Here is a 27,184-nt window from a genome sequence, read left to right as displayed (position 1 = left end):
GGGTAGCATAGAAAGTGTAACCACAAACTGCCATTTAGGTAAACTAAGCGGCTTCCAGCAATGAATTACTAATGTGCTATTCTTGTTTGAGTTACAATATTAGGACAGACTGACAAACGTATCCTATCTTTCTAAATGAATGGAAGATCCTATGGACAGGTGAGCATCAGACCAGCTACATATTCAGCTGCTGGTAGAAAACAAGCATATATTGTCTTTGTTTTAACTTTGTACCTTGATACCTATCATGTTTCAGCCATGGGAACCGCATATTGTGTTTCAGAGTATATTAAAGAGAATCCCAATTGTCCTCTGTTCCCTGTATGTGTACAGTACAACAAGGAAGACTAGTATTGTAACTAGTGTAACTAGTGGAATAGATCTTTGTCTAAGGCTAACACTTTTATTTCTTTTACAAGTTCAGTCAATTTAAATTCAATGACATTTTATTCCCTAAAATGCTTTTAACAATAGATATTTTACAGAAATCAGGAAGTTGGTTTACGTCCCTAATCAGGCAGCCTAAGGCAACGGTGGCAGAGACGGAATAAACCTTTAGAGGTAGGGATGTAAGTTAAGCCCTCCACTGCCATTCAAGTCCAAGTCATAAGTAAGTCAAGCCAAGTCAAGAGCAGATGCAAATAAAAGTAAGAACAAGAGCTAATCAGTAAACCAGCCCATTATTTTCAAAACCATGCTTTTACTTCACACTCCTTTTTCAGAGGACTTTATTCAGCAAGATCAGTGTTCAAGACACATCCAAGTCAATACAGTATACATCTCAAGACTTGAGTCGGAAATTACCAGACTCAGAAGGGAACCCATCTTGTATGTGATTATAAATTAATAGTCTTCTAAAACTGTATACTACTTGGTCAAGCAGTAGTAAATGTGTTGAAGGTATGTTTAATGGGAACGTCATATTCTTTATTATTCCAGCAGGTCTTAAGTACATATCTACTGTATGCAGATGAAAGCTAGTAGGTGAATCTCAGAATGTGGCCACTGGGTGTGTATGTGATGTTACTAATTAAAAGGAAGGAATACACGTATTTGTTTTAAGAACATGACATTAAATGTACTTGTTTAAAAGAATAATGTTATTTAAATTAAATAATATAGAGTATTAGAAGGGCATTCTTCAATGGTTCTTTAAAGGTTCATAATTGGATAAATGGATAATTAAGCGCTCCACTTAAGTTTCTGCTTAGAACAGTTCCTTAGGTTTTGACACAGAACCTTAAAAGTGGGCCTTTAGAGATTACCCTTAAGGGTTTTACTTTTTTCTGACTATAAAAGCCCACAAATGAAGCAGACATGAATCATTTACATTTTTTTTTTGACAGAGGAAATATCATGTGAATATTAGAACAGAGGGAATTAGAGAAGAATGATGAATGCCCTCCATCTGGGGTCGGGAGCAGTGGAGCTGTGCAGAAAGGCAGATAAAACCTACACAGCTGGAGATGTTCAGAGAGCTGCATTGCTGTATACACATGCATTTGGGTGCAATGCAGGATCCACTATGGCCCATATGCACAGCTTAAACAAAACCTGTAAAGAACAGATTATTTCAAGTCTGGAAGCTTGGCTTGATGGACATGAAGTGACACAGAAGGCCATGGAAGGCATTAGCAAAGGATTGGGTGCAGTATTCCTGTCAACCTTGTGTCCCAATAATGTTTCTGCTTCAGTTTTTAAAATGGAGTCAGTCCTGCTAGGGGCTGCTCATGGCTCTGATGAGATCTTTGCCCGATGTTCATCTCTTCTGGTGGAAAAAAGGTCACCATGTCCACAGGGTCCTACACGGGTTATTGTGGAGTTAACTAGAGCTCTTGCCTGCTTGATTTCAGATCCCCATAACCCAAAAGGCCCTCTTCTGTATCTGCAGGCTTTCCTTGCAAATAGGTCAGAGACAGTGAGACTGGTCAAAGGTCGGCATGCGGAGCATTTGCCTCGAATAATCAAAGCCTTCTTTGAGCAAATGTCCCCCAAATTCCCCATGCTCCACAATGAAGGCAAAATAGACGACACTCTTAATTATGAAAAAAAGACTGAGGATTTCCCCCCTTCTGAATCGATTGAATTTTTAGTAGCTATTTCACCTGAAAATACACTAGTGAGAGAGCTTCAAGGAGCTGTGTTGTTTTTCTTGGGCATATTTGATAAAAGTGCTGAGGCTTTGTCCCTTGCTCTGCAACTGGCTGAATTTCAGACAGATTCAAAAACAAACCTGGATCTGGTTCTAATGGGAGTGACACCAGAGCGGAGAGCTAGTTTACTTGTGGCAAAAGCAGCTGCCTGTTTTTCAGCAAGTGGACGAGTGAGTGAAGCTTGCCAAGACCTTGCCGAAGGTTTTGCGGTCCACCCTGCGACAGCCAGACACCAGTTCCAGAAGATATTCTCTAATAATGACATTGCAGCGGTGGTACGTTTTGAATTGCGACATCAGGCTGAGAGAGGCCTGTCTAGCTTTAGGGAGACAGTTATTCAGAGATCTGACCTGCGTTCCTGCGCAGGTGTGGAGCTGCTGGATCCTGTCATTGCCCAACTTCGAGCTCTGTGTCACCTGGAGCCTGATGGAGGTCCACGGGAGCTGCGTGTCCGACTGGCAGACTGTCTGCTTCTGCATGGAGAGTTCAAAGAAGCACTGTCCATCAGTAGCCAGCTTGCTGCAGCCTCGCCTGTGAACTACCAGAACACCGTACAGGTACTGCGTGGATTTTCCCGGCTCCTAACTGAGGACCACCAAGGAGCTATGGAGGATTTCCAGGCCGTGATTGAACATAGTGCTCCTCATCCTCTGAGTTGTGTGCGTGCTCTGTGTGGAAGGGGCCTATTGCGCATGGTGGCTGGCTCACATTACCTCACTGCACTCGACTACATTACGGCAAGTCAACTTCAGCATCAGGACACAGCACTGACCATCAGGTGTCTGGTGCCCTGGAACTACCGTGGCCTGCTGTGCACCGTGTTGCTTGAGCAAGGGAGGGCCATGCTGGAAGAGTTTGCAGGGCAGAGAAATACTTCAGGTGCTAATACAATTCAGGAAAATCAAGTTAACAACCATCTACCAGCTGCCAAACAGACAAAAGACCATCAGTCCATGATGACAATAGATGGCAACACTATCAACAAAGAAGGGTATAGAATAAACCTATTCATATTATATTTAAATGCAAGGTTTATATAGAAAACCATAATAAAATCAAATCAGTGTTATTAACAAAGATGATAAATCCTATTATGTTGACCTTTTATCACATATACAGACCTAGGTAGAAAGACCTAGTTTTTGTTAAATTTGTTAAAAAATATTTGTAAAAAACTAATTTCAAAAAATTGTTCAGTTTGAACTGATTGTGTAAAATATATTTATTTGCTTATTTTTAATATCTTCATATTAAAATATTTGTGAATATGTTATATTATGAAACACATAGAAAACATAACAAGGTCTCAGTAGTAGTAAACTAATCTCAGTAAACTCAGTAAAAAAAACACACACACATACATATACATAACTTGTATTTACCATTTATAATTATAGTCATTACTTTTGCCAGATATGTTATCTGAATATTTATGTTATTGTATTCAGAATGCCAACAGGAGTACATGTGCTTGCCCTTCTCTTGATGGAGTTGCAGCAGGTTGCAGACTCACCCCAGATCCTTGCGGCAGATGCCCTTTACCAGCTGGGCCGTGCTGAGGAGGCATATCGTATTCTCCTCTGCATGGAGCACGCATCTCCTCGCTCACCTGTCCTTGCCCGGCTCGCTCTGCTCCAGCTGCACCGGGGCTTCCTGTATGATGCCAACCAGGTGCCTCTTTAATCCTTTATGATAAGTTTGCAGACATACACTTTATATAGATCTGTGTTAGTGTATTTAGTTCTTTGTTGTTTTATGTAGCTCTGAGTTTTCATGGTCTTGGAGGAACATTATTTAATTTCTCTGTGTATATTTCACATAGTTACTGTATATATAGATAAAATGGCTACAAAAGCTTTTTGACTTGACTTGATAAGTTTGACTTGAAATGTACCTCTAAAATCATGCAACTATTGTCTCTGTGGATTTACAGTTACTGAAGAAGCTTATCCACTGTGGGGACACTAGCTGTTTAAGCTCTCTGCTGTCTGTGGCAGCTCTAAAGGACAAGGCACTTCTAGAGAAACACTGTCATTGTGCATCAAAACGCATCTTGCATAGCCAACAAGAGGAAAGTGCCATTAGGGAGGCTGTGGCCTATCTCTCTATTGCCATTATGGCTTCAGGTATGTAGGGAATGTACAATAAGCAAAAATAAAAAATAAGGTTCTAGCATATACAGTACTTGTCTGCTTTGTCACACTTGACCAAGAACATGGAAGGATTTATTCACTAGACAGACTGGGGAGTACTGCGCTGTGGTATACAGAGGAAGTGACTCTAGTGATAGACTGTCTGACGTAAAGCAGTTCCCATAATATTGCTTCTATAGAAGGAAACAATTCTGAAATGAAACCCAGGCACCCTGATCTACTTCAGTTTGTACATTTTCCATTGTAAATACGTCAGTTCATTTAACACAGTTTCATGCTGGTAATTTCAGTTTGCTGTATTTTTTTAGGTGGCCAAGCATCAGACTCTTTATTGGAGAGAGCTAGATGTTACGTTTTACTGGGCCAAAGGAAGACTGCCATTTTTGACTTCACTGCTATTCTTAAGGAGCACAGAAATCATGTCCAAGCTCTGTGTGGAAGAGGGTTCACTTATCTAATGTTAAACCAACAGAAGGTGTGGTGCTTTCATGTTTAATTATATATATACTGTATACTGGTAGATCATTGTGGTTTTTTTATATGGTCTAACATTCTAATAAACTGAAACGGTCACTTTTTTTTGCATTCTTCCAAGGAAGCCATACAAGATACACTAGCAGCTCTTCAGGTTGATGAAGCAGAGGTGACTCAGAGTATTCTGTCCTTAAAAGACAAGTCACAGAAGCTAATCTGTGAATGGCTACAACAGTATTGTCGTGCCAGTCTATCCACCATTCTGTCTACCAACCCAATACCTTGCCAGCAGGATTGTCTTAAAGAAGCCTTTCTGATAAGTGGAGTACTGATAAAAACAGACAGCAGGGATCCCAGGTGGCACCTTCTCTACATAGACACCTTGCTTGCCCGAGGTAAAATTTGCAGTACCTTAACACCTTGTTCAGACAAGCAAACCTCATCAGATTTGATGTTTGCTCAAAGATTTTGTCTGTGATTTTGCTAATGTCTCAGGGGACTTGAAGGCAGCAGTTACGCACCTCCTGCGGATCTTTGGTCAGGAGCCTGGTGACGCAGCAGCCCAGGCCAGGTGGGGAGTAGTGGAGAGTTGGAAGAAAAATTACAGATCAGCAGTGAAGTGCTTGAGTGTAGTGTCTGAGAAAGATACCTCTGTGTTAGTCTTTCTCCTGACTCTCATTCAGCCTCAACAAAAGACACGTCTAGCACAGGTAACATAATGTTTTTTCTCCTCCTAACGTCTTCTGACCAATCAGATGAACCAGAACAGGGCATGTTGTCCTGATGTTCTAATTACCTTTGCTTCCCTTTGTCAGGCAGCATCACAGGAAGCTAGCAGAGTCTCAGAGAGTGGTTTGTGGGAACGTGCAGTGGCTCTGCTGACTGTGGCTGTGCAAGCCCTGGATGGACAAAGCTCAAAGCTCCAGCACCTGCGCCAGCGGGCAGCATGCCTAGCACAGCTGGGTCTTCATGAGCAGGTAGTGTCAGATCTCGATAGGGTCATACTTTCCCACAGCCAGGACAGCAGTGACGAGGCCAAGGTTAAGGCGGAGGATCTGTGCAGAAGGGCACAGAGTCTGCTGATGTGCTCCCGAGACGAGGAAGCTCTAAACGACTTCTCTCAGGCTATGGAGCTGCATGTAGAGCAGGCACTGCTGTGTGTGGAGGCTGGACCAGGAAGACATGGCCTAGCCGAACTCTTTCTACGTTTCGCCCTGAAGAATTTTGGAGAGCAGCAGCTGGACAAGGCCTGGCGCTTCACAGAGAGTGGCTTGAGGGTAGACAGCAACCATGCTGAGCTGCGCCGTCTCAAAGCCAGAATTAAACGAGAATTCTCTGGAACATGTATTGTACACTAAAAAAATGAAATGCATTGGGTTTATGTTTATGTAGCAGAAATATTAAGATGCAAGTTATATGGCTTTCTAAATTATGAATTTTTTAAATCCCTTTTTATCAATTAGTTTCACGCTTTTTTTGTGAATAAATGGTTAATCATATAATCATATATGAATGCTCACATGTAATAAGAAAGAGCTTCAATCTGTCCTGTTTCATATTGCTCACGTCATTATATATAAAATCAAACCTTTAGTTTCAGTTGTAAAGGATAAATGATTTGAATAGAAAATTGGAAACCTTTGTAATGGAATGAAAATAAAAAAATAGTTTCTGAACACAGAGTTCACTATTTACACAGAGCTGTATAAATTATGTTGCAGTTTTTTTATATGGTTTTTTGGTGACTTTGTCTAATGCTCCAAACTATTTCATAGTGTTAAGACTCCCTTTGTTCAGGGCTTGCCAATTTCTTACAATTTATTCACTTGAAAATTTACAGAAGCATGTTTAATCTAGAAACACTTCATAGTGTGACAGTAGATAGTGATCTTGTACTTATCCCACCCTGTTCTACACCATACTATCTTAAACCCTCTCGCATGACTCAGCTGGACCTGTTGTCGCTGAAGGTACATGAAGACACATTAAGTCTCTCTGTCCTGTTACCCAGGTTTTGGAATGAACTTCCCCTGTCTGTCTGAACAGATGAGTCACTGGCTGTCAGGAAGACACCAAACCCTTGAATTAGCTCATATTTAAAAAATAACCTCTTGATCATCTCTATTTTCTTTTCTTACTCTATTTGCTTTCCGTAGCAGGGTTTTTGCTGGATGGAATTTACAAAGCCTAACCTATTAAACTAATATAAAGAAGTGTTTATTTGTTAGATACTACAAAACATTTTTGTTGGCAGTATAGGATAAGGGCATCTGCTATTTATTATATGCCGTTATGATAAATACTAGTATAAGAAGAGCAAAGTGCCTACAAAGAGCTTAAGGTATTTTTTCAAAAGCAACTAGCAGCTCTTATTCAGACCAACCATCACAACAAACCATCATTTCCCAAACGTACACAAAGACAACAATTTTATTTTTACTTTCTTTATACTAAATGGGCAAACCAGTACAGACTGTCTTAATGAATGCAGAAGAATGTATATCATTGTTAATGTTAAAGCAGATTATTTGCTTTAACATTAACAATTATAAACACACACACACACACACACACACACACACACACACACACACACACACACACACACACACACACCATTCCAGAAATACCCAGGTACATCTTAATGATATTATTATTTAAGATTATAATCTTAAAGACCAAAAGTCCCTTTTTCTTCTCACATGAGGTAAGAGGTACAGAAATGTGTATCTTCTTGTGTGTGTTCATTTGATGATTTACTGTAAATTACAGATTCTAATCTTTGGTGACAATAAACATTCAAATTGCAACTGAACTGAGAAATATTTTATTCCAGATATTTAACTCCAATATTTAATTTAATTATTTTATCCAATATTTAACTCCCACTTCCATTAGAGGGTGCTGTTTGTCCTCTCTCTCTCTCTCTCTCTCTCTCTCTCTCTCTCTCTCTCTCTCTCTCTCTCTCTCTCTCTCTCTCTCTCTCTCTCTGTGTATGTGTGTGTACAGTATGTGTGTGTGTGTGTGTGTGTGTGTGTGTGTGTGTGTGTGTGTGGATTCAATCCTGTATATTACACAGTGAATCATACCTGTTCTTCCTTTCATGAAAAAATGTAAATCAAATATCCTCTTAACTGTAGTCAATCATCGATCATATTGTTGTCGTCTAAAATTTGTCTGTAAAATAGCAGCTACTTCTGTTTTTGTTAGGCATAACAAAAGTTTACAAAAACAGAAGTAGCTGCTATTTTAAGAACAGGAATACTCACGTTAAACAAAATGGAAATTATGTAGAAACAGATCTCTATTTGCAATAAGCAATGCAAACAAACAAATTTTATTTTTGAATCATCCTCATAGATAAAATGTGTCATATAGTTTCAGACACTTCACCAGCAAGTCAATTCTGAAGTTACTAAAAGCGCTCTGTGGTTTGGAAACACGTGTTTACGTGATAGTTTACACATGCATTTTTCACAATAGCAAGCTTGCCGGTAAAAGCTTCCTTTTTTAACTGCATTAAGCTTTTATGTATTGAATTATAATCTACAAGGACAACTCAAACCAACCATGTCTTACAAGCTGGAGAGAGAGAGAAAGAGAGAGAGAGAGAGAGAGAGAGAGAGAGAGAGAGAGAGAGAGAGAGAGAGAGAGAGAAAGCTTAGCATCAAAGCAAATCTCTTTATCATCATGGCATCATAAAATGTTCTACACTTAGGGAAAGCAGCTCCCAGATGTTTGAGTCCTACAAACCAATCAGCACCTACAGTCTTTCAAAATTCTTCTGTGCAGCTTGAAAGGAAATTTAAACAAACTAGTATTTTAAGACACTATTTCCATGCCTGCTTGCACTAAAGAGCTGTGGAGGTAAAAAAAAAAGGAAAAAAGTATGCATGAAAATTGATCTTTAAAACATTTAAAACTGACAGTTTCTATACATTTAAAAAGTTTATATTTAACAAACAGTGATTTTACATGGATATAAGCCTTTTATATACTTGAGCTTAAACAGCTTCATCTAGATGGTTCTCTCAAAAGTCTCCTGCTTGTTGTTTGCTGCCAGGTTCATCAACAGCTTCTGTTCAACTACAAACAACGAGGAACGTTAAATAAAATAGGAACGTTACAGTAGGAAGGAAATCCGGTGTAAAACTTGCCAAAACAAATATGTGGATCGGATGATCTGCTGTGGCGTCCCCATGCTGTTAATCCCAAGATTTTGTCCCAGAATTACTATACTATTTTATTAATCTAAATCAGACCCCATTACAGATTTAATTGTCATGTTTAAAGGCTTAGAATGGAATGTTTTTTTGTTGTTGAATTAATTAGCACACAATAACTATAATAATTTGATAACATATTCAAAATACTATTTGATAAATGTATGTTGATAAATGTATGATGATTTTTGTTTAGATTTCCCCAGCATTCAATGCAAATGCAAAGGCTAGTATGCAAAGGCTTTACTGTTAGTTTACTTTCAAAGATTAATGACACATGATTGAGACAGAGTAAAGACTTTTATCATTTTGTCATGATATTACAATTGAAATGGACTTAACTGGAATTATTATGTCTACATTTAAATAATATATAATTACTCATAGTAAATTAAAAGTACTGGGTTATGTAGTTTAGGGTTATTGTACTGTTGGTGATCTTTCAATCTCTTGCAGAATTGCCCTGTATTTGGTTCCGTCATATGTACCCTGATCACTTATCAGTATCACACAGTAACTGAAATTAAATAGGATGTTATAGCACAGGATGTTCAGATTTTGAGATATTTTTTAACATTAAAAAAAAAAATAATAATAAAAAAAAATATATATATATATATATATATATATATATAAAACACACGTGACTTATTTTTCCAGAATTTTGTTCAAGACTTGTTTTGATAGGGCTTTGGACTTTGTGATGCTGTTTGTTTAGAATTGTTCTCTAACAAACTCTGGGGACTTCCAGGAATGTGTGTATTTATATTGAGACTTTAATTGCATACACGTGAACTCAATTGCCTAAACTGATGCCCCAAATGCTTGTTCATAAAACTTTTTGTAAGATTATCCAAACAGTTAAAAAATCTCACAATGCAAACCAACAATTTCCAGGCTAAAGACTTGCACGCTAAAATAATTTCGCTTGCTTATAATGATTGAAAATGTCCAATAAGTAGATTTCCATTCTGACAGTTTACTGGTAAAAGGGTTAAAATAAATAAAACAGTTGGATATGAAGGAGAATATGAAGAACAAGCACATGCAGTATTTAGATAAGGAAGCCAGTGTTAATTCAGCCATAAGAGGGCACAGAACTGAGAGGTGTTAATTAAAGTTGATATAACACATTCATACTCATATTTGTGTCCTGCATATACAAGACATTGCATAGTGATGTGTGTTGTAATGGTGGTTGTGTAGAGGGGCTTCTGGCAGTCTTTCCTGGACCAAGTTTTCAGGACACAGAAACTCATCCAGTATTTTCTGTAAGGTGTTCACTTTTACCTTGTCTGCAGAATTGTGCCTTACTGTTTGTGCTCATCACCATAGTGACAGCGCTCTGTGAGGAAACTCAGCCTTATTTTTCTGAGCTCTGCTATAGCTCAAAGAAGTGAGAATTTGATAACAAATGTGTTTCTTTCTTGCATAAGACATTTGATATTAGGCCCCTGGTGAATTCTGCAAAAGTAAATCTATGCATATTGTAAACTTAGTTTTGATTGAATAGGCTTTTGGGAAGTGCCCCTATGTCACCGATGAAGATTGTTAATGAGAGAGACTAATGGAATAGTAGATAGCTAATGGCAAACTCTAAAGAAGGCAATGTCATGAAGATGCAAAATTAAGTGTTAAAATTTTAAAGAGAAGAATTTTTTCTACAAATTTCATTTTCTGAGAAAAGGCAAATTATTCCTAATTCTAATTATTTGGTATGTGGGTGATCAATAGATGGATACATGACATGATATTTCCTGCATCAGTATTCAGGATATATGTGACTAAATGTATCTTTCACATTCAATATACTAGAAGTCCCATAAATAAACTAGAGATAAGTGTAGAATTATTTACAGAATGACCCAGTCAAAGTCCAGACCTAAATCCAATTCAGAATATGTGGCAAAACTTGAAAATCGCTGTTCACAGACGCTCGCCATCCAATCTGACTGAGCTTGAGCTATTTTGCAAAGAAGAATGGGCAAAGATTTCACTCTCTAGATGTGCAAAGCTGGTAGAGACATACCCCAGGAGACTTGCAGCAAAAGGTGGTTCTACAAAGTATTGATTCAGTGGGGCTGAATACAAATGCACACCACACTTTTCAGATATTTATTTGTAAAAAATATTTGGATACCATTTATAATTTTCATTCCACCTCACAATTATGTGCCACTTTCTTTCAGTCTATTTCATAAAATCCCAATAAAATACATTTTTCTTTGTGGTTGTAACTCTGTCAAAATGTGAAAAAGTTCAGTGGGTATGAATACTTTGCAAGGCACTGTATGATGCCATGTTGTAAGATTACACACATAAATAGTCTGCTTTGATGCTCATCTCCTTCTCTCTGTCTCGCTCTCTGATATAAAGATTTGTGTTTATGTGTGTGTTTGTGTGTGTGTGTGTGTGTGTTATGTTTTTATGTCAGTATTTTATATCATAACCATATCACTTGAATTTACCATGCATAAAGGTTTCAAAAGAAGTTCATCAAAGGTTGATGTGAATAAAGATGTTTTAACACTCGTTAAAATATTTACTGTTATAAGTAAGGAGTCACAATAGATTAGAATAGAATTTAAAACTTCCTGATGTTGCTTGTATAGCTGTCATGTTCTCATTCTTGTTTTTAACTACTTGGAAATAAAAACACCTAAAAACCCTAAATCTTGAACAGAAGTGAATGGATTGATTTCTTATAACGATATGTTAAAAGATGATCTAGCTTATTTTTAGATATTAGATATCATTAGATATCATAGATATCACTGTAAGCTTGAGATGATTTTATGCCATTGTGACAATAAAAAAAGGACAGAACACTTGTTAGATGTGCACCATTAGAAAATAAGAAATTTTTGCTGTGATTTAATCTTCACACACACACACACACACACACACACACACACACACACACACACACACACACACACACACACACACACACACACACACACACACACCTAGCCAGCAGAGAGTTCAGATTGTGACAACAATAAAGATCTGTGTTTAGAGCATTGGCAGAACAGGCAGGTCTCTGAGCCAAATATCTGTAGTCACATCCTGCCACAGCAGTTATGAAAGTATGACAAATTAAGGAAATTCTGCAAAGGAAACACAGCCAGTAGAAAAGAATCATGAACAAAACATATCAGCATGTTAGAATCTGTTAGTTTAGTTTGGCTTGTGGAGCTATAGATGCTGCTTATTACTCTGCAGTATAAGCAGTTTTAGTCTCTCAGATGTTGGGGCTATTTTTCTAGTTCTGTTCATCTGTTTACTTTCCTCTCATGAGAATGACTGGAGTATTTTTTAGCATAAACACAAATCTCATTCTTATTTTAGCCACTGATTACTTTTAATGCATTCAAATGTATTTGCTTGTGATGTAGCTAGTAGTAGTAGACATAATAGTCCATAAAGCAGCACTCTGCCAAGACACTGCATTGCCTGGTATGGCAAATAAAATATACAGTAGTTTATCCCTTTAAAAACCTGTGCTGAGTTCTAAATGAATGCTATTAACAGCATTTAGACATGATCTGATTAAATCAGAATGACATGCAGAAACTGTGTGACACGCACTGCTCTGAGACAAAGCAAGCATGCTGAGGACAAGCCTGTGTACTGACAGACACAGATAAACGTGTGTATGAATATGATCTCAGGAAGGTGTTAGTGTTACAGTAAACATCACAAATCAATTAGTAAGCTAAGCACAAAGCACAGGATCAGATATAATCCGGCATCCTTGGAGCACAGAGGGTTAATGGCCTTGTCAGCGGCAGCTTGGTGGTTCTGGAGCTTGAATCCCCCGAACTTCAGATCAGTAACCAAGTGCCAACTGAGCAGACACAACCTTCACCCATAATCAGAAGTGACTGAGAAATGTAACATATGTAAAATACCTACATATAAAACTACTATCATTTAGCTGAGAATTCATCAGACACAGGGAGCCCTCTTTTGGTGTGAAGAATAGAAACTGCAGTTAATGTTACTAAATTAGGTAGCTATTTTTGTGGACGTCAAAGTAGTCAATGAAGTGCACAACGATTACAATTTCGGTACTCGTGTACTCATGTGTAACAGCTATTTGTCTTTACCTAAATTATCCAAACATATTGCATTTCATTCATTCATTTTCTACCGCTTATCCGAACTACCTCGGGTCACGGGGAGCCTGTGCCTATCTCAGGCGTCATCGGGCATCAAGGCAGGATACACCCTGGACGGAGTGCCAACCCATCGCAGGGCACACACACACTCTCATTCACTCACACAATCACACACTACGGACAATTTTTCCAGAGATGCCAATCAACCTACCATGCATGTCTTTGGACCGGGGGAGGAAACCGGAGTACCCGGAGGAAACCCCCGAGGCACGGGGAGAACATGCAAACTCCACACACACAAGGTGGAGGCGGGAATCGAACCCCGACCCTGGAGGTGTGAGGCGAACGTGTTAGATTTTTTTTTATTTGTCATTAATTATACTAATTATATTTATTTACAGAATGTACTCATTCGGAGATTTTATTCTTTGTTCCTGTAGTTAATGATCAGTTATTTTTCATTTATTTTTTATTAAATCAAATAATAAAATGTTAATTATGGTCATATGTGCATATAAAATAAATTGATTGTGGAGTCCATGCCAGCTTAAGTAAACACTGTCATTAAAGAAAAAATAGGATAAACTAAATACTAAGAATTTCTGAAATTCATATTTCAAAGATTGTTCTTTGTACTCAAGTTGTTGTCAGTAATATAATTTATAATAATAAAAAAACTTGATGCTGTTGAAATGACTGCATATGACAAGCATTTTCTCCACTGGTTTCAGACTCTATTGTATATCCAAAAATAGATCTTAAATGTGTTAACTGGTTGTTTATTAATAATCTCCTCTCATGACAAGCTTCTTCATGTTTACTCAAGATGTGAGCCAAAAAGTCTCAATGTGTTGCAGGTCACAGTGTGCTGAAATTCCTCTGAAGATTAGTCATGATTTTCAGGGTGAACAGAAGGTGAATGAACTGGAGGATTTAACATGTAGTCAGTGACCCTGATCAGTTAATGGCGGGATGCTGAATATGATTTATGGTCCTGGAGACAGACAGAATCTTATACTCTGTTGCTTTAAACCCCTTGCCCTTATCCAATCCTACAAACATATGTTTCTCATAATGTGTGTGTGTCTGTGTGTGTGTGTTTCATGATACAAGAAAAGACACTACATTTTTATATTTGCATGCTTATATTTTACAGCTGATTTCTTTAGGACAGATGACCAGATGACAGGTGCCTATAGTTACAGTGCATTAAACATTGTTTTATCTAGTTTAGCATTTCTTGTATGATTTACAATGAATGCAAGTGCATTTAAAAAAAAGCCAGCCAGATGCTTACAGTCACAACAGCTGCTGTACTTGTCAAGCTACAGGGATTTGGGCTGCTCAGATATAGGCCGTGCATGATAAAATGAGCAACAGGGGAAATATGTGTGTTCCTCATGTCAGTCTTAAGATTTATATTTATTTCTAATAGCTTTGTATGTACTGGATTGCTTATATACTTATTATTTAGTATTCTCGCACTCAATGTCGTTAGGCTGTCTAAGGGTTTATTCATAAATTATTTGTTTTTTTTTGCGCTTTCTCTTTTGTGGCAACATATTTACAAAAGAGTATCTAAAGTTACTTAAAGGTATTTACTTGTTAAAGCTTTTAGAAATTGTAGGTTCATAATTTCTCAATACTGTATATTGTACTGTTTACTCTTACCAATAAGAGCTGATTTTTCAATCCATTTGTAGTGGAAAGACTAAATATTTTTCAATTTCTCTAGAAATTCTCATGGCATTTTCATTATTTTAGTGATTTTATTTTCAAGGCTATTTATATAATAGCATCTTCGCATAGCGTCCATCTGAAGTGGACTGCAGCTCCATCTTAATATGGTGTAGAGACGGTCAAGTTCCTGTTTGGGAATCATACCAGCATTTTCTACTCTTTTAAGAACGCTGATGGAGCTTGTGTGCTTTTACTGCAAAAACAAAAAACTGACCTCATTGTAGAAAGAGCTCTTGTTCTTAATATCCCACATTTTTAAGTCACTTATGTAAGTCGTCCCCCAGGCCTTAAAAAAAAAGTTCACTTAACACTTTTAAGACGGGTACAATATTTATGGTACACATTTGAACTGTCATTATTTCCAAAACTGCTAATGAGAGACTCATGCCCTTGAACAAGGCTGATGTTCTTTCACCATGTAAACACAATGACAAGGCAAATGACGAATATAGAAATTAAGAAGCACAGAAGTAATTTGTGAATTCCTTTCCTTTTGCCTCTGGGTCTGTAGATACAAACATAGATTCAGAGGTCTATGGAACACAGCCTTCTTCATAAAGAGTTTACTTTCATGAGTATTTTTCATTTTGGGTGTTAATACATTTGCCTTGCACCTCCGAGGTTGCAGACTTGAGTCCTGACTCTGCCTTGTGCATCTATTTTTGTGCTTCTGTGGTTTCCTGCAGGAACTCTGGTTTGTGAATAAGTGTAGTAGTGTCTTTGTTTGTACCCTACATTGGAGTGGCCTTGTCCAGAGATCTTTGAATCCCCAGGTACAGGCTCCAGGCTCCCTGTGACCCTGTAAGGATAAGTATTTTATACAGCAAGAGGTGTTTTGTTTAGCTTAACAGGTTTATATGTCTCCCATTGTTTTTATTCATCTTGAAGTACTACCTATTAAGAAGCTACAGTAAAACTAATTGGAAAGAGACCTCCAATTAGCCACTAATTCTTTTTACTTTACAAATACAATCAGATTTTTTTTATTACACAGAAAGTTCTTTAATATCTGCAAAATGTATTACTTTCATGTCCATTCAAAGGTCTGAATCTTACTTAGCCTTTGATCAGATATTTTCCCATTCATGGCCAAGTCAGCAGCTGGATTAAAAACAATGTGATGTGATTTCTAGGCTCTCTTGTATGTTCAGAGACAAAATCAGAGAGAAAGGAAGACAAAATGGGAAATATTTAAGCCGTTCTTGATGTCTCTAGTTTCACCAAAAGGACGTCTTGCCATCCATAATCATCTGCATAGCTTCTAGATTCAATTCAAACTTTTATTTGTCTCATACACGTTCATATACAATGTACAACTTGTAGTGCACATCACGCTTGTTCTTAAAGATCGGCACTAAAACACTTCTCCTCCATTCCTCAGGCATCTTCTTACTCTCTAAGATCCTGTTGAACAACCTAGATAGAAACTACATTGACCGTGTAAGGATAAGTAGTATACAAAATGGATGGATGGAGTATTATTTATTACTCTGGTAACGAACATGCACGATGAGGTTTGGGGCTCATTTAGTGCTTTTCTATATGTATAATCTAAGATATTGGAGGGTTCCTGTTGTTAGCAAGTGTACAATAATAATAGTAATTTACATAATATATAACACTCTCAAGATACAATAATTTAGATCAAATGACATCCTGACCCTTATGTATACAATGGTGAAGGTATTTAGAATGATGTGTTGGTTTGTTTGCATTCCTGAAGCTTGCATTTTTTCTTTTTGTTTGTGTTGAGAGTATTGTATTCCCTGCATAAACTGTTCTGCAGTTGAATAGAGAGGAGCAGCAGATCATCTGTTTAATTAGCAGTGTTTACTCTTCCCAGAGAACACATTTGTCAGCGATTTCAGCCCTCCTGCAGTGGCGAGAAAGCACAAAGGCAGTAAGAAAAAGCCAGAAATCATTGAGTTAGTAATTAAGCAAGTAATTAATTCATTAAAAAAAGGAAAGAAACACCTATTAATTGCTTTATTTGTTGCATTAATTTAATGCATACTAATAAATACTACAATGACAACTTTATAATGATTATTTCCGGTATTCTAGCAGACAGTATTTTATACAGCAAGGTCTGTTTTGTTTAGGTTAACAGGTTTATATGTCTTCCATTGTTTTTATTCATCTTGAAGTACCACCTATTAAGTAGCTACAGGAAAACTAATTGGAAAGAGACCTCCAATTAGCCACTAATTCTTTTTACTCATGATCAAACAACTGAATTTCTATTTTAGTGATCTTTAGCATAAAATTTACTTGTTATGTCCCATTATAGTGGTGGTTAGCAGCTGAAAGTTGAAACTTAGGGATTTGGGAATTTGTCATATTTGATTTTATTTGAAGTATTTGTAGTATTTTTTACTTTCACTTTTACACATTATTTTACTTTCCTAGGCCACTAAGAGCAATATATTCATAGAAAGGTAAAAACAAAAACGGCTATTTTATTTCCAGAGAAATGTTTATATCTTCAAAGTAAATGCTGATATCAAACCTATTTCTGCTCTCATGTGCTTCATAAGCTACTAAAATGTATCCAACTACTGAAATTCTGTGTATGGTTATCCAAACAGAGGTAAAAACATCTTACACTGAAAGCCAACAGTGGTCTGTCTAATTTTAGACTTGTGGTGATAAAATAATTGATTCATTTCAGAGAGGAATGAACGTTAGGCCCTGCTCATAGGTGAATCTTCATGAAGATTTCTGAACTTCAGAGAGAAGTGGCCAACCCTCGAGGATCCCAGAGGTACCAAGAGATGTACCAGATTTGGACATTCAAAGAGAAGATGCCAACTACATGAGGACAACAACCTCTTAATCAATACACAATTATCAGACTGTTTATGACTATAGAAAGTACATTATTCATAATAAAACTCTCGGGTGTTTATAACAATTTATTATCACACCTTCCAGTGTCACCCAAATGAGGATGAGGTTCTGGTTCCTCTTGAGGTTCCTTCCTCTTCCATCAAATTTCCAAAAAGGGAGTTTTTCCTTGGCACAGCCTCCTCAGGCTTGCTCATTAGGGATATATAAAAACACATTATATATAAGTATAATGTCTTGAACTTTTGTTTCATACAAATAAAATAAAATTGAATAGGTATACGGTAGGTTAAATAGATTAAATAGATAGATGTTGTATATCCCTGAAGGAGCTGTAAAAGTTTGTTGTAGTAATATTGAGTATGATGTCAGGAGCTAACAATCAGCCACACTTCCTACCCTCATGCTTGAACATGATGACCAGGCTTCCTAAACAACTTCCATCTGACCCATCTATTTCGCTCAGCAGCTCCCACTTCGCTCACTGAAGAGTAGGATGAGGTGCTGACAAAGCAAAATATAATAATATAACAGGAAATATGCTGATATAACTATACGTAACGACGTGTTTATTAGAATAGAACACAGCAAGGAAAGGTTTGTAGCTGTGAATGTAAACCTTTTCTTCTTCCATTCTTCCAAATCCACAAGCATTGGATAAAGGAATGACTCTGTACATGTGTGACCAGTTTAGTGATTTGTGGAACTGTTTTTGTCTCTGCCTTGTTTTAAGCCAGTTGGTGGTAACAGGCAGCGAGTCCTTCTAAAAAAAAGGTTTATTGTTTCCTTTAAAAAAAACCTGGAAATGATGAGCACGAAGAGGATTCAAGGCCGCTGGGTATCAGTTTCATCCTGCATGACAGAAGCTCTCATATCATCCTAAAGGCAGGATTCCTGTAATGGGACCAAACGGGACATCTGTAGTAGATTATCAATATGTAGAGATATGCTTCAGAAAGTTAGCATTATAGTAATATTGGACATTTATTGGTCAAATACAATCAGATTTTTTTATTACACAGAAAGTTCTTTAAAATCTGCAAAATATCCATTCAAAGGTCTGAATCTTAGCCTTTGATCAGATATTTTCCCATTCATGGCCAAGTCAGCAGCCGGATTAAAAACAATGTGATGTGATTTCTAGGCTCTCTTGTATATTCAGAGACAAAATCAGAGAGAAAGGAAGACAATATGGGAAATATTTAAGCCGTTCGTGATGTCTCTCGTTTCACCAAAAGGACGTCTGCATAATCACAAAAGCATAATCATCTGCTTAGCTTCTAGATTCAATTCAAACTTCCACCACCATGTTTCCTTACCTTCTTTTCTCCTTCCACACATCTAGCACCCTTGTCCCTGTCTCCCTGATCATTTCTGCTGTAGTTTCCCAGTCATCTGGAAGCTCTTGACCACCCAAAGCTTCTGTCTGAACTTTGCAGTCACTAATCTCTCTCAGATTGCCTCGTCTACATAGAATTTATTCTATCTGTGTACTCCTACTTTCACTCTTATATCAATCCCTATGTTCCTCTCTTTTAGAAATGTGTTAACTATAGTCATTTCCATTATCCACCACTATCTGTCCTTCTAGGTTTGTTTCCTTAACATCAAACCTTTCCATCACCTCCTCATCACATCTGTTCCCCTCACCAACATGTCCATTGAAGTCGGCTCCAATCATTTCTCTCTCCCATCTGGGAATACTGATCTAACCTGATCTAACCCACAGCATAACCACTGATGACACTCATCATGACATCTTTATTTTCTAACTTCAGTCTGATTACTCTGTCTGACACTCTTTTCACCTCTAAAACATTACTCACAAACTCACCCTTCATCATTTCTCTTCCTATCCACACCATAATAAATCAGCTTGTATCCCCCTCCAATACTACATACTTTGCTCCCCTTCCACCCGGTCTCCTGCACACACAGTATAACTACCTACCTTCTCTCCATCATGTCTGCCAGCTCTCTACCTTTCCCTGTCATTGTACTAACATTAAGGGTCCCTATTCTCAAACCTATGCTCCTGCATTTCCTCTTATAGCAGTACTGTCTCCTTAAATAGACTTTAAATGAGGCTTTTGGGCCTTTTTATTAAATGCTTTTTCTTTTCTGTTATATTTAATTCAATTAGGAACAAAAATATGAAGTGAATTCTGTGCTGAAAGATGCACAGTTTTAATTTACTAGAAAGATTGTGATCACGGAATTGATGAACTATAACATATAGACTATACACTATACCTCTATACATTTATTAATATATACTGTATTATACTGTTGTCCACTAAGAGACAATGTGAACACTGAAACAAAACTATTTTGATTTCAAGGGTACTGTAAATGAATGTGACTGTGTTCATATTTTTATGTGCTGTCTTCATTTTCACAGACTAATGTCATGTTTTGATTCATTTCATTAATTGTGTGTATCTGAGTTGATTAACTTGATTAGAGTCAGGTGTGGCGACTTGTTTCTGAGGGTTTACATTAACCCTTGTATGGTGTTCTGGTCTGTGGGACCCATATTCATAAACATCAATAGTTTTGAAAAACTTTGCTTCCTTGTAAATTTGTTGATTTTTTTCCTCTCATAACTTGATTACATTTGATTTTCTTTTTTTATTATTATTATTCTATTATTTTATTAAAAATGTAATAATTTTATTAAAAAACAACAAAAAACGAGTAGCACTTTAATTTAAAAACATGTGATGTAATAAAGGTAAAGGACAAATATTAACCATATATGCTGTTTATATTGCTTGTAATTGGGATGAAGTAAACATCTGTAGAGTATTTTAACATAACATTTTTGATTGTGTTGAATTAAAAACCCAAAAATGCAGCAGGTCCACCAGACCCACGAACGCTGGCTGAGTAACAAAAATACGAACAACATACAAGGGTTAAAATGATAAAATGCTAAATAACTATACTATTCATTATATAACAAGTACACTATATGTGCTATTTGAACAAATGCAACATTCCAGATTTAGTTCCTTTTGCTGTTTTAATAACGTCTTTGCTGCAGACTGAAGACTGTTGAATTTGGCTGAGGGGATTTGCTTGACCAGCCACAAGAGTATTACTGAACTTAGGCACTGATGTTGGTCAAGAAGGCCTGTGACGACAGTGTTTCGACAGTGTCCAGTGTTTCACATACAAAAGGTGTTCAGTGGGGTTGAGGTCAAGGATCTGTGCAGGACTATAAAATTCTTCCACTTCAATGTTAAGCCAATGTGTCTTTATCAAGCTCGATGTGTGCACAAGAGTGCCCTGCTGGAAAAGGTTTGGGCCTCATAGTTCCAGTGAATGAAGACAATAGTGCCTCAGATTTATGGCAATTGTCTGGGTGAAAAGTTACATCTTTTTGTGATTTTCAGGTGTCCATTTACTTTTGGCCTTATATCATATTTGATTAAAATTAGGCTTCTGTAACAGAGTTTTCCAGATTGTGCTTTTGCATTTTAAAATACACCAAAAAAATGATTGTCCTGAACAATTAATCTGGACAGGACTGGTGGTAAACTTTTGATTAGTATGGAATTGCATAATATTATCAGCTGTTCAGTCAGAATCGTTGAACATTAAGAAAAGCAAAAACATCTGGATGATGGACTTTTAAGTGATTTTGCAGGAAACAGATTTACAAAATATGTGAATGCAAAATAGCATAAAATCTAAAGTGTTTGTCTAATGTTCACATGGCCATCATTTTCTCTGTTGACTTTCAGAAAGTCTTTTAATACTGGAGACTTCAAAAACCCTGTACAAATCATTCTAGAATCACATGTCACCAGATTTCCACATCCAAACTGTTGTCAGGGAGGAGTCTCCATTTTCATAGAGCTCCAGTGTATTTAACTTTCTGCCTCTCTGGGGTGAGCTGCATATTTTATGCAAAAATAAATAAAATAAAGTGAACAAACGGTAGCATACTGTTTATTAAGCAAACATTTAGCAGCTTTAGTTGTGCAGGTATAATAAAAGTGGGGCTATACAGTACCTCACTGAATATCATGGTAACCTAATAATACTGTTATCCCACACAAGTCAATGTGACATACATCCAAACAAAATTTTCCACATTTTTTATGTTATTAGATCTTTTCATGATGGTTCCCCTGTTTTATGAGAAGAAAGATTTTCTTTAGATGTAGCCAGCACACCTGTACTGACACCCGTACACGAAGGACCCACTTTTCTGTTTTTCTGAATGCCTGAGATATCCATCATTTACTCAGCCAGCAGATCTGGCAAGTTTCTCTGCTTTTCACTAGCTTGTTCTTTCTGTGGTCTTATTGTAAAAGATTAGAAAGGAGTAAAAAAACAAATTTCAAATAATAAAATGATTTAATTATTAATAAATATTTATAGCATCTGAGGATTAGTAAACAAACCAGTGAGTGTTGATAACAACCTTGAAATTAAAGTAAAGTGTGTTCGTGGATGTTTTCATGTCATAGCATTTACTTACACTGGAACAATGAAAAATGCATGTAGTTAGCATTATTGTACTAATCCTAAATGGGAATGGTGTTTAAAAAAGTTTCATTTAACAGTTATAAAAGTTGTTAATCAGTGATAACTGGCCAGCTAGCTTTTCTTATCTCAACATTTTTATGGTCTCGAGAAAACAACTTATTTTGACATCATATTCTTTGTGAAAAGAAAAAAAAAATGCCAGGCCTTCATGAACTATTCTGAACTTCTGTGTTTGTACAATGTATCAGGAAAAGTAATTTCAATAAGGATTCTACTAGAGGTCAGAATGTCATCTCTATTTCACTGCTTTATATAAGCTGTATGACACAGGTTCCTTGTGCAGGTGTGCATGGTAATTAAATATCAGGGTGGGCTGTATTGCAGATTTTCATATCCTGCCCTGAATGAGGAGCAGCAAGAGACCTGCTGTAACTGTCCAGTGTTTTACACAATAACTGTGTGACACATATCTTTACGCTGTAGCCATATGATCATTTTAAGGGACCCATTGACCCCATTGACTCTTCACCACACACATGATAATCTTGATGTGTTTGTATAGATCTCATATGTTAGATTGAGTAGAGACATAAAGAAAGCATAGGGGTCTGACTAATGCATCAGGTTATATATTAAACTTTAATGAAGCCTTAGCCAAGAGGGAGACACGTAGTCACATGATTTTATGTTAATAGCTCCAAGGGACACTTGAGGACAACAGCATGTGTATGAGGAAAGAAAAAGAAGTGTTTACTATTGTACAACTTGACATGTGCAGCCAAGACACTTTCTACACAAACAGGGCAATTTAGAGTCAAGTGATATCTGTCCTGCATACCTAAGCTCACTAATGATGCATTAGTGTTGCTCTTATTGCTAGAAGAAACGCAGCAACACGTCCATTTTCGGAGATTCATGAATTCAAAATCACAATAACACAGTGATAGGACTCACACTTTTCTGTTGTATCTCTAGAGAGTTTTTCACACAAGGCATTCATGTTATCCTCATTGCTCCTTATTCCCTGTAAGAGGAGGGAATTTGGTTCATGGGTTTAATAATTTCTAATGGTGGGAAGAAACCATGCATTTTGCTATTGGTTTTGTTTAAATTTCTAAAAAAAAAACTAAAAATATGTTGCTTCTCTTTCAGCCAATTAAGTTTGCTCATTGTGTGGCTGAATTCTCAAATGGCAGTATCATATTAAAAAAACACTAACAAGTAATATAGTTATAAAAAACATTCAGAGGTATACGAGGTACATGGAAATGCAAAGGAGATATGATACAGCAAGCAGAGTGAAAAAATTTCAACGCAACAGTGCTGAAATGCAATTATGCCGAGCTATGAGTATAATGACTGTGGTATAATGACTGCGGTAGAGAGCTATGAGTATAATGACTGTGGTACAATTAAAGACATCAACTGCACATTTTCTGCATGTTAATCTTTACAGTATGAGCTCAACATTACACCACTCGCTTTGTGCAGGTCACTGGGTCTCATAAATGTATATGATGCAACATACCGAGATTATAACAACATGAATATTGCTATAATATTCCAATGTTCCTATTTATAATGTCTGCTTCTCTGTTGCGGATTTGATGACATTTAGAAATCCAAAAGTCTAATCCAAATATACCACAGGGTTGAATTTTGTGATAAGTTTTTTTTATAACCATATCCATGTTGCTTGAACACGTGAGCTTTTAAAGCAAGCACACCAATTAGACATTGAAAGGAACTGTGTGTATATTTGAAAGGAACTTTATTTATTTTTTTTTAATCAAAACCAAAAAGAAGAGAGCTGTAGAGTCTACTGGATCGAAGTAAGTAAATCCCAGAATGCAGGCACTTCTGATCTGAGAGGTGTCTGATCCTGTTCCAGTAGGATGTAGCACAAATGTAGTATTGGAATAATAATTTATGTAGAATTTTTCTGTTGCTGCAAGAGATTTACTATGAGTCAAAAGATCTTACTTATTCACTATTCACCTTTTTATAAGTTGTAAGCTCACAGACTGTTCTCAGATATCACAGAAGGAAAACAGGACAAATTCCCTTACTGGAATATATTTTGGTCTTTTGGCTGGTGTTTTTAATACATTCTGTTCTGAGGCAGTAGTAAAACCTGCTGTGTGACTCCTTTACTACAACTGTGTCTAATTTAGTGCTCAGTGTGTTGTAGTTTCTAGAAGACTCCTCAAAGCACTACTGTAAAGTGTTAATATGAGGTGCTGGGAGCATTTTCCATACATTGTAGTGCACGTTGCTCATTCTGCAAAACAGAGTGAACCAATTTTTCAAAGAGTTTTCACAAATTCAGCCTATTTTCCAGCCTGCAGCAACATGCTCAAGTTCAACAAACCACTCGCTTGCGTGTGTCATCGTCAATGTGTGTGCTTGCTGTGTTTACAACGTGCGTGAGGTCTAAAAGAATCCTAGAGCATAAATATCCTAGTGAGAAAGGGGAAGTGAAACCTCTGTGACATTTTCCCTCATGTTTCTTTTATTTAAATCAATTCTGAGGATAGATGGTTTTATGCATATAAGTTTGATGTATACCAAATATGTAGCATTCAGCATTCAGTGATTCAGCATTCAGTGATTCAGCTTTATATTTCCTGATGGTGGGAAGGTGGGAACAGCTATTATCAATCAACAAATTCATAGTGAGTCGGTCATTAGAGAAAATAGTCCACCTTAGTAAGGGAACTAACCTCTTACATAGTGAATATAGTCAAAATTTGGATGATATTTCTACAGAACAAGAGCCTCTGCTCAAGATAAACAGCTAGCTAATGTTAGGTAATAAAGCTAGCTAACATTGTTCAGCATTTGAAAACTCCCTGCATCATTACACTGTTACTCCCCGTGTCTGCAAACAGAATAACACTAATCTGCTTTCATTTGTACTTTCATTTGAACACTCTGTATGTGTTCAGCATTAGCACAGATTATACTGCAAAGGTAAAGCTAGCTAGCTGTAAAGTCTTTGGTGGTTTACTTGATAGATCCAACTTTTGCATAGTACAGGTACATAGCAACAAAATGTTGTTTAGCATCTACCAGAAGAGTAAATATAAGAAATTGTGAAAATGTACAAGTGCAGATAAATATGTAAATATATGTACAACAAATAAATAAAGCTATAGAAGGTAGAATGTGCTTAAGAATAAGTGAATATACAGCACAATATGTGTAAAATAATTAATTATATATGTCTGTTCACATGTGTTCATTCTGTACATTGTATATACAACAGTGCAACAAGATAATCTACAGTATATGTACATAGAGTATACATATATGGACATATAAGCAATGAATTTACAGTTAAATACATTATGTAGAGAAGATGTAACAGAGTGTACAGAGCTGTAAGCTGATTACAGACAGTGAGACATAAAGGTTCTATACTGTACGTGTAGTGTAAAGTTCAGTAAGTTTTTGTTTGTAGGGAAAAAACTGACCATGAACTTGCTGGTTGTGGTGCTGATGGTCCTGTATCTCTTCCTGTATGGAAGGAGGTTGAACAGATTGTGACTAGGGTGAAATGATTCTTAATGATTTTGATGATCTTCTGAAGTGTAGAGACTCAATGGCAGGTTGTGTTTGGCTGTTTTCATCACCCTTTGCAGTGAATTCTTTTCACACACTGTGGATTTACCATACCACACTGTGATGTACTCCTGGTTTGGAAGCATGAAATAAAACAAGTAAGGATAAAAACCAGCCAATAATAAGTACAAACTATGTTAGTTTAAACCAGGAAACAACCAGGATCTAGCACTGGACCTCTCTCTCCATCTCCATCCCCACTGTTCTATGAACACCCCCCCTTATACACTTTATACACATTATACACTATTTACACACCATACTTCACCTAAACATTCTAAGGAGACTTTAACTCTGGACTTCAACAGCACAGTGCCACTTTATACACTATTTACACACCATACTGCACCTGGACACTTTAAGGACAATCTTTAAATACCATACACATTTATGTATATGTATATTTATGCATATGTATATACATTATTTCTTCATCTATATTTTCATATTTTTATATAGTTTCTTATATAGTTGATACTTTTTATTATTATTATTTTATTCTTATTTTATTTCTTGCTTTTTTATACTGTTTATATTTTTTATTCTTATACCGAAAAGTTGCATAAAGCATTTCATTACATATCGTACCCTGTATGTATGTGTATGTGACAAATAAAATTTGATTTGATTGATTTGATTTGTTATCTAAAGTGTAATGTTTTAGTAACAAGTCTGCATAGTAATTAATTATTAGTTTAGGCCACACATTAGTTTATTATCAGCATTAGTAATACTATTGTAACACTTGATTATTTCTGCTAAGTAAGTCAGTCTTTAATTGAATACTATTTCAGAGAAAGTATTGCAAAGTTGTAGTTCTAAACATTTTTGTAGATTCAGCACTTATGCTTTGAAATCAAACAGACAAACAGCATCCTGAAGCCTTTGCCACTGGACTAATTTCAACTTTCCATTTTGCATTCTTTAACAGAAGTTACAGTTTTTCCAGACATGGCTCATGGACTTGTTCAAGATGTACTTGAAATACCTTCTTTTTTCTCTCTCTTTCTCTCAGTCACTCAGTTCAGTTCATCTGAGTGTGAGGTGCTACAGCAACATTACTGGCAGCTTCTACTGCAATTTCCTTAGTGGCTGTATGCTAAAAGAAAATGGAAATCCCTCCAAGGTAGGACACGACATTTCCAGATAAAATATGCTTCATCTAAACTTTACTCTGGAACCATGAGATACTGTAACTGTTTGCAAAAATTAATTGGCTGTTTTTGACAAGTGTGTATAAGATTCACCTCTTATCCTTAATGACCATGCAGGACTTTAAAGAGATCATCCCTATGACCATAAGACCTGCTCTGAGTGCCTGGGTGTGGTTAGCTGACTATGACTAA

At 36.7% G+C, this 27,184-nt stretch overlaps 1 protein-coding gene across 1 annotated transcript; it reads left to right on the top strand.

The window, feature by feature from the left end:
* Nucleotides 1-1,393: 1,393 nt before the first annotated feature.
* ttc34 (tetratricopeptide repeat domain 34) lies at nt 1,394-27,184 on the top strand. Its single transcript, XM_060894541.1, has 9 exons — nt 1,394-3,144; nt 3,602-3,824; nt 4,087-4,279; nt 4,615-4,781; nt 4,902-5,175; nt 5,276-5,490; nt 5,596-6,129; nt 26,854-26,964; nt 27,110-27,184. The coding sequence occupies exons 1-9, from the start codon at nt 1,394-1,396 to the stop codon at nt 27,182-27,184; spliced, it is 3,543 nt and encodes a 1,180-aa protein (XP_060750524.1).

The sequence above is a fragment of the Tachysurus vachellii genome, chromosome 19, assembly GCF_030014155.1.
Source record: "Tachysurus vachellii isolate PV-2020 chromosome 19, HZAU_Pvac_v1, whole genome shotgun sequence".
Lineage (NCBI taxonomy): Eukaryota > Metazoa > Chordata > Actinopteri > Siluriformes > Bagridae > Tachysurus > Tachysurus vachellii.
This window is presented reverse-complemented; position numbering and strand designations above follow the sequence as displayed.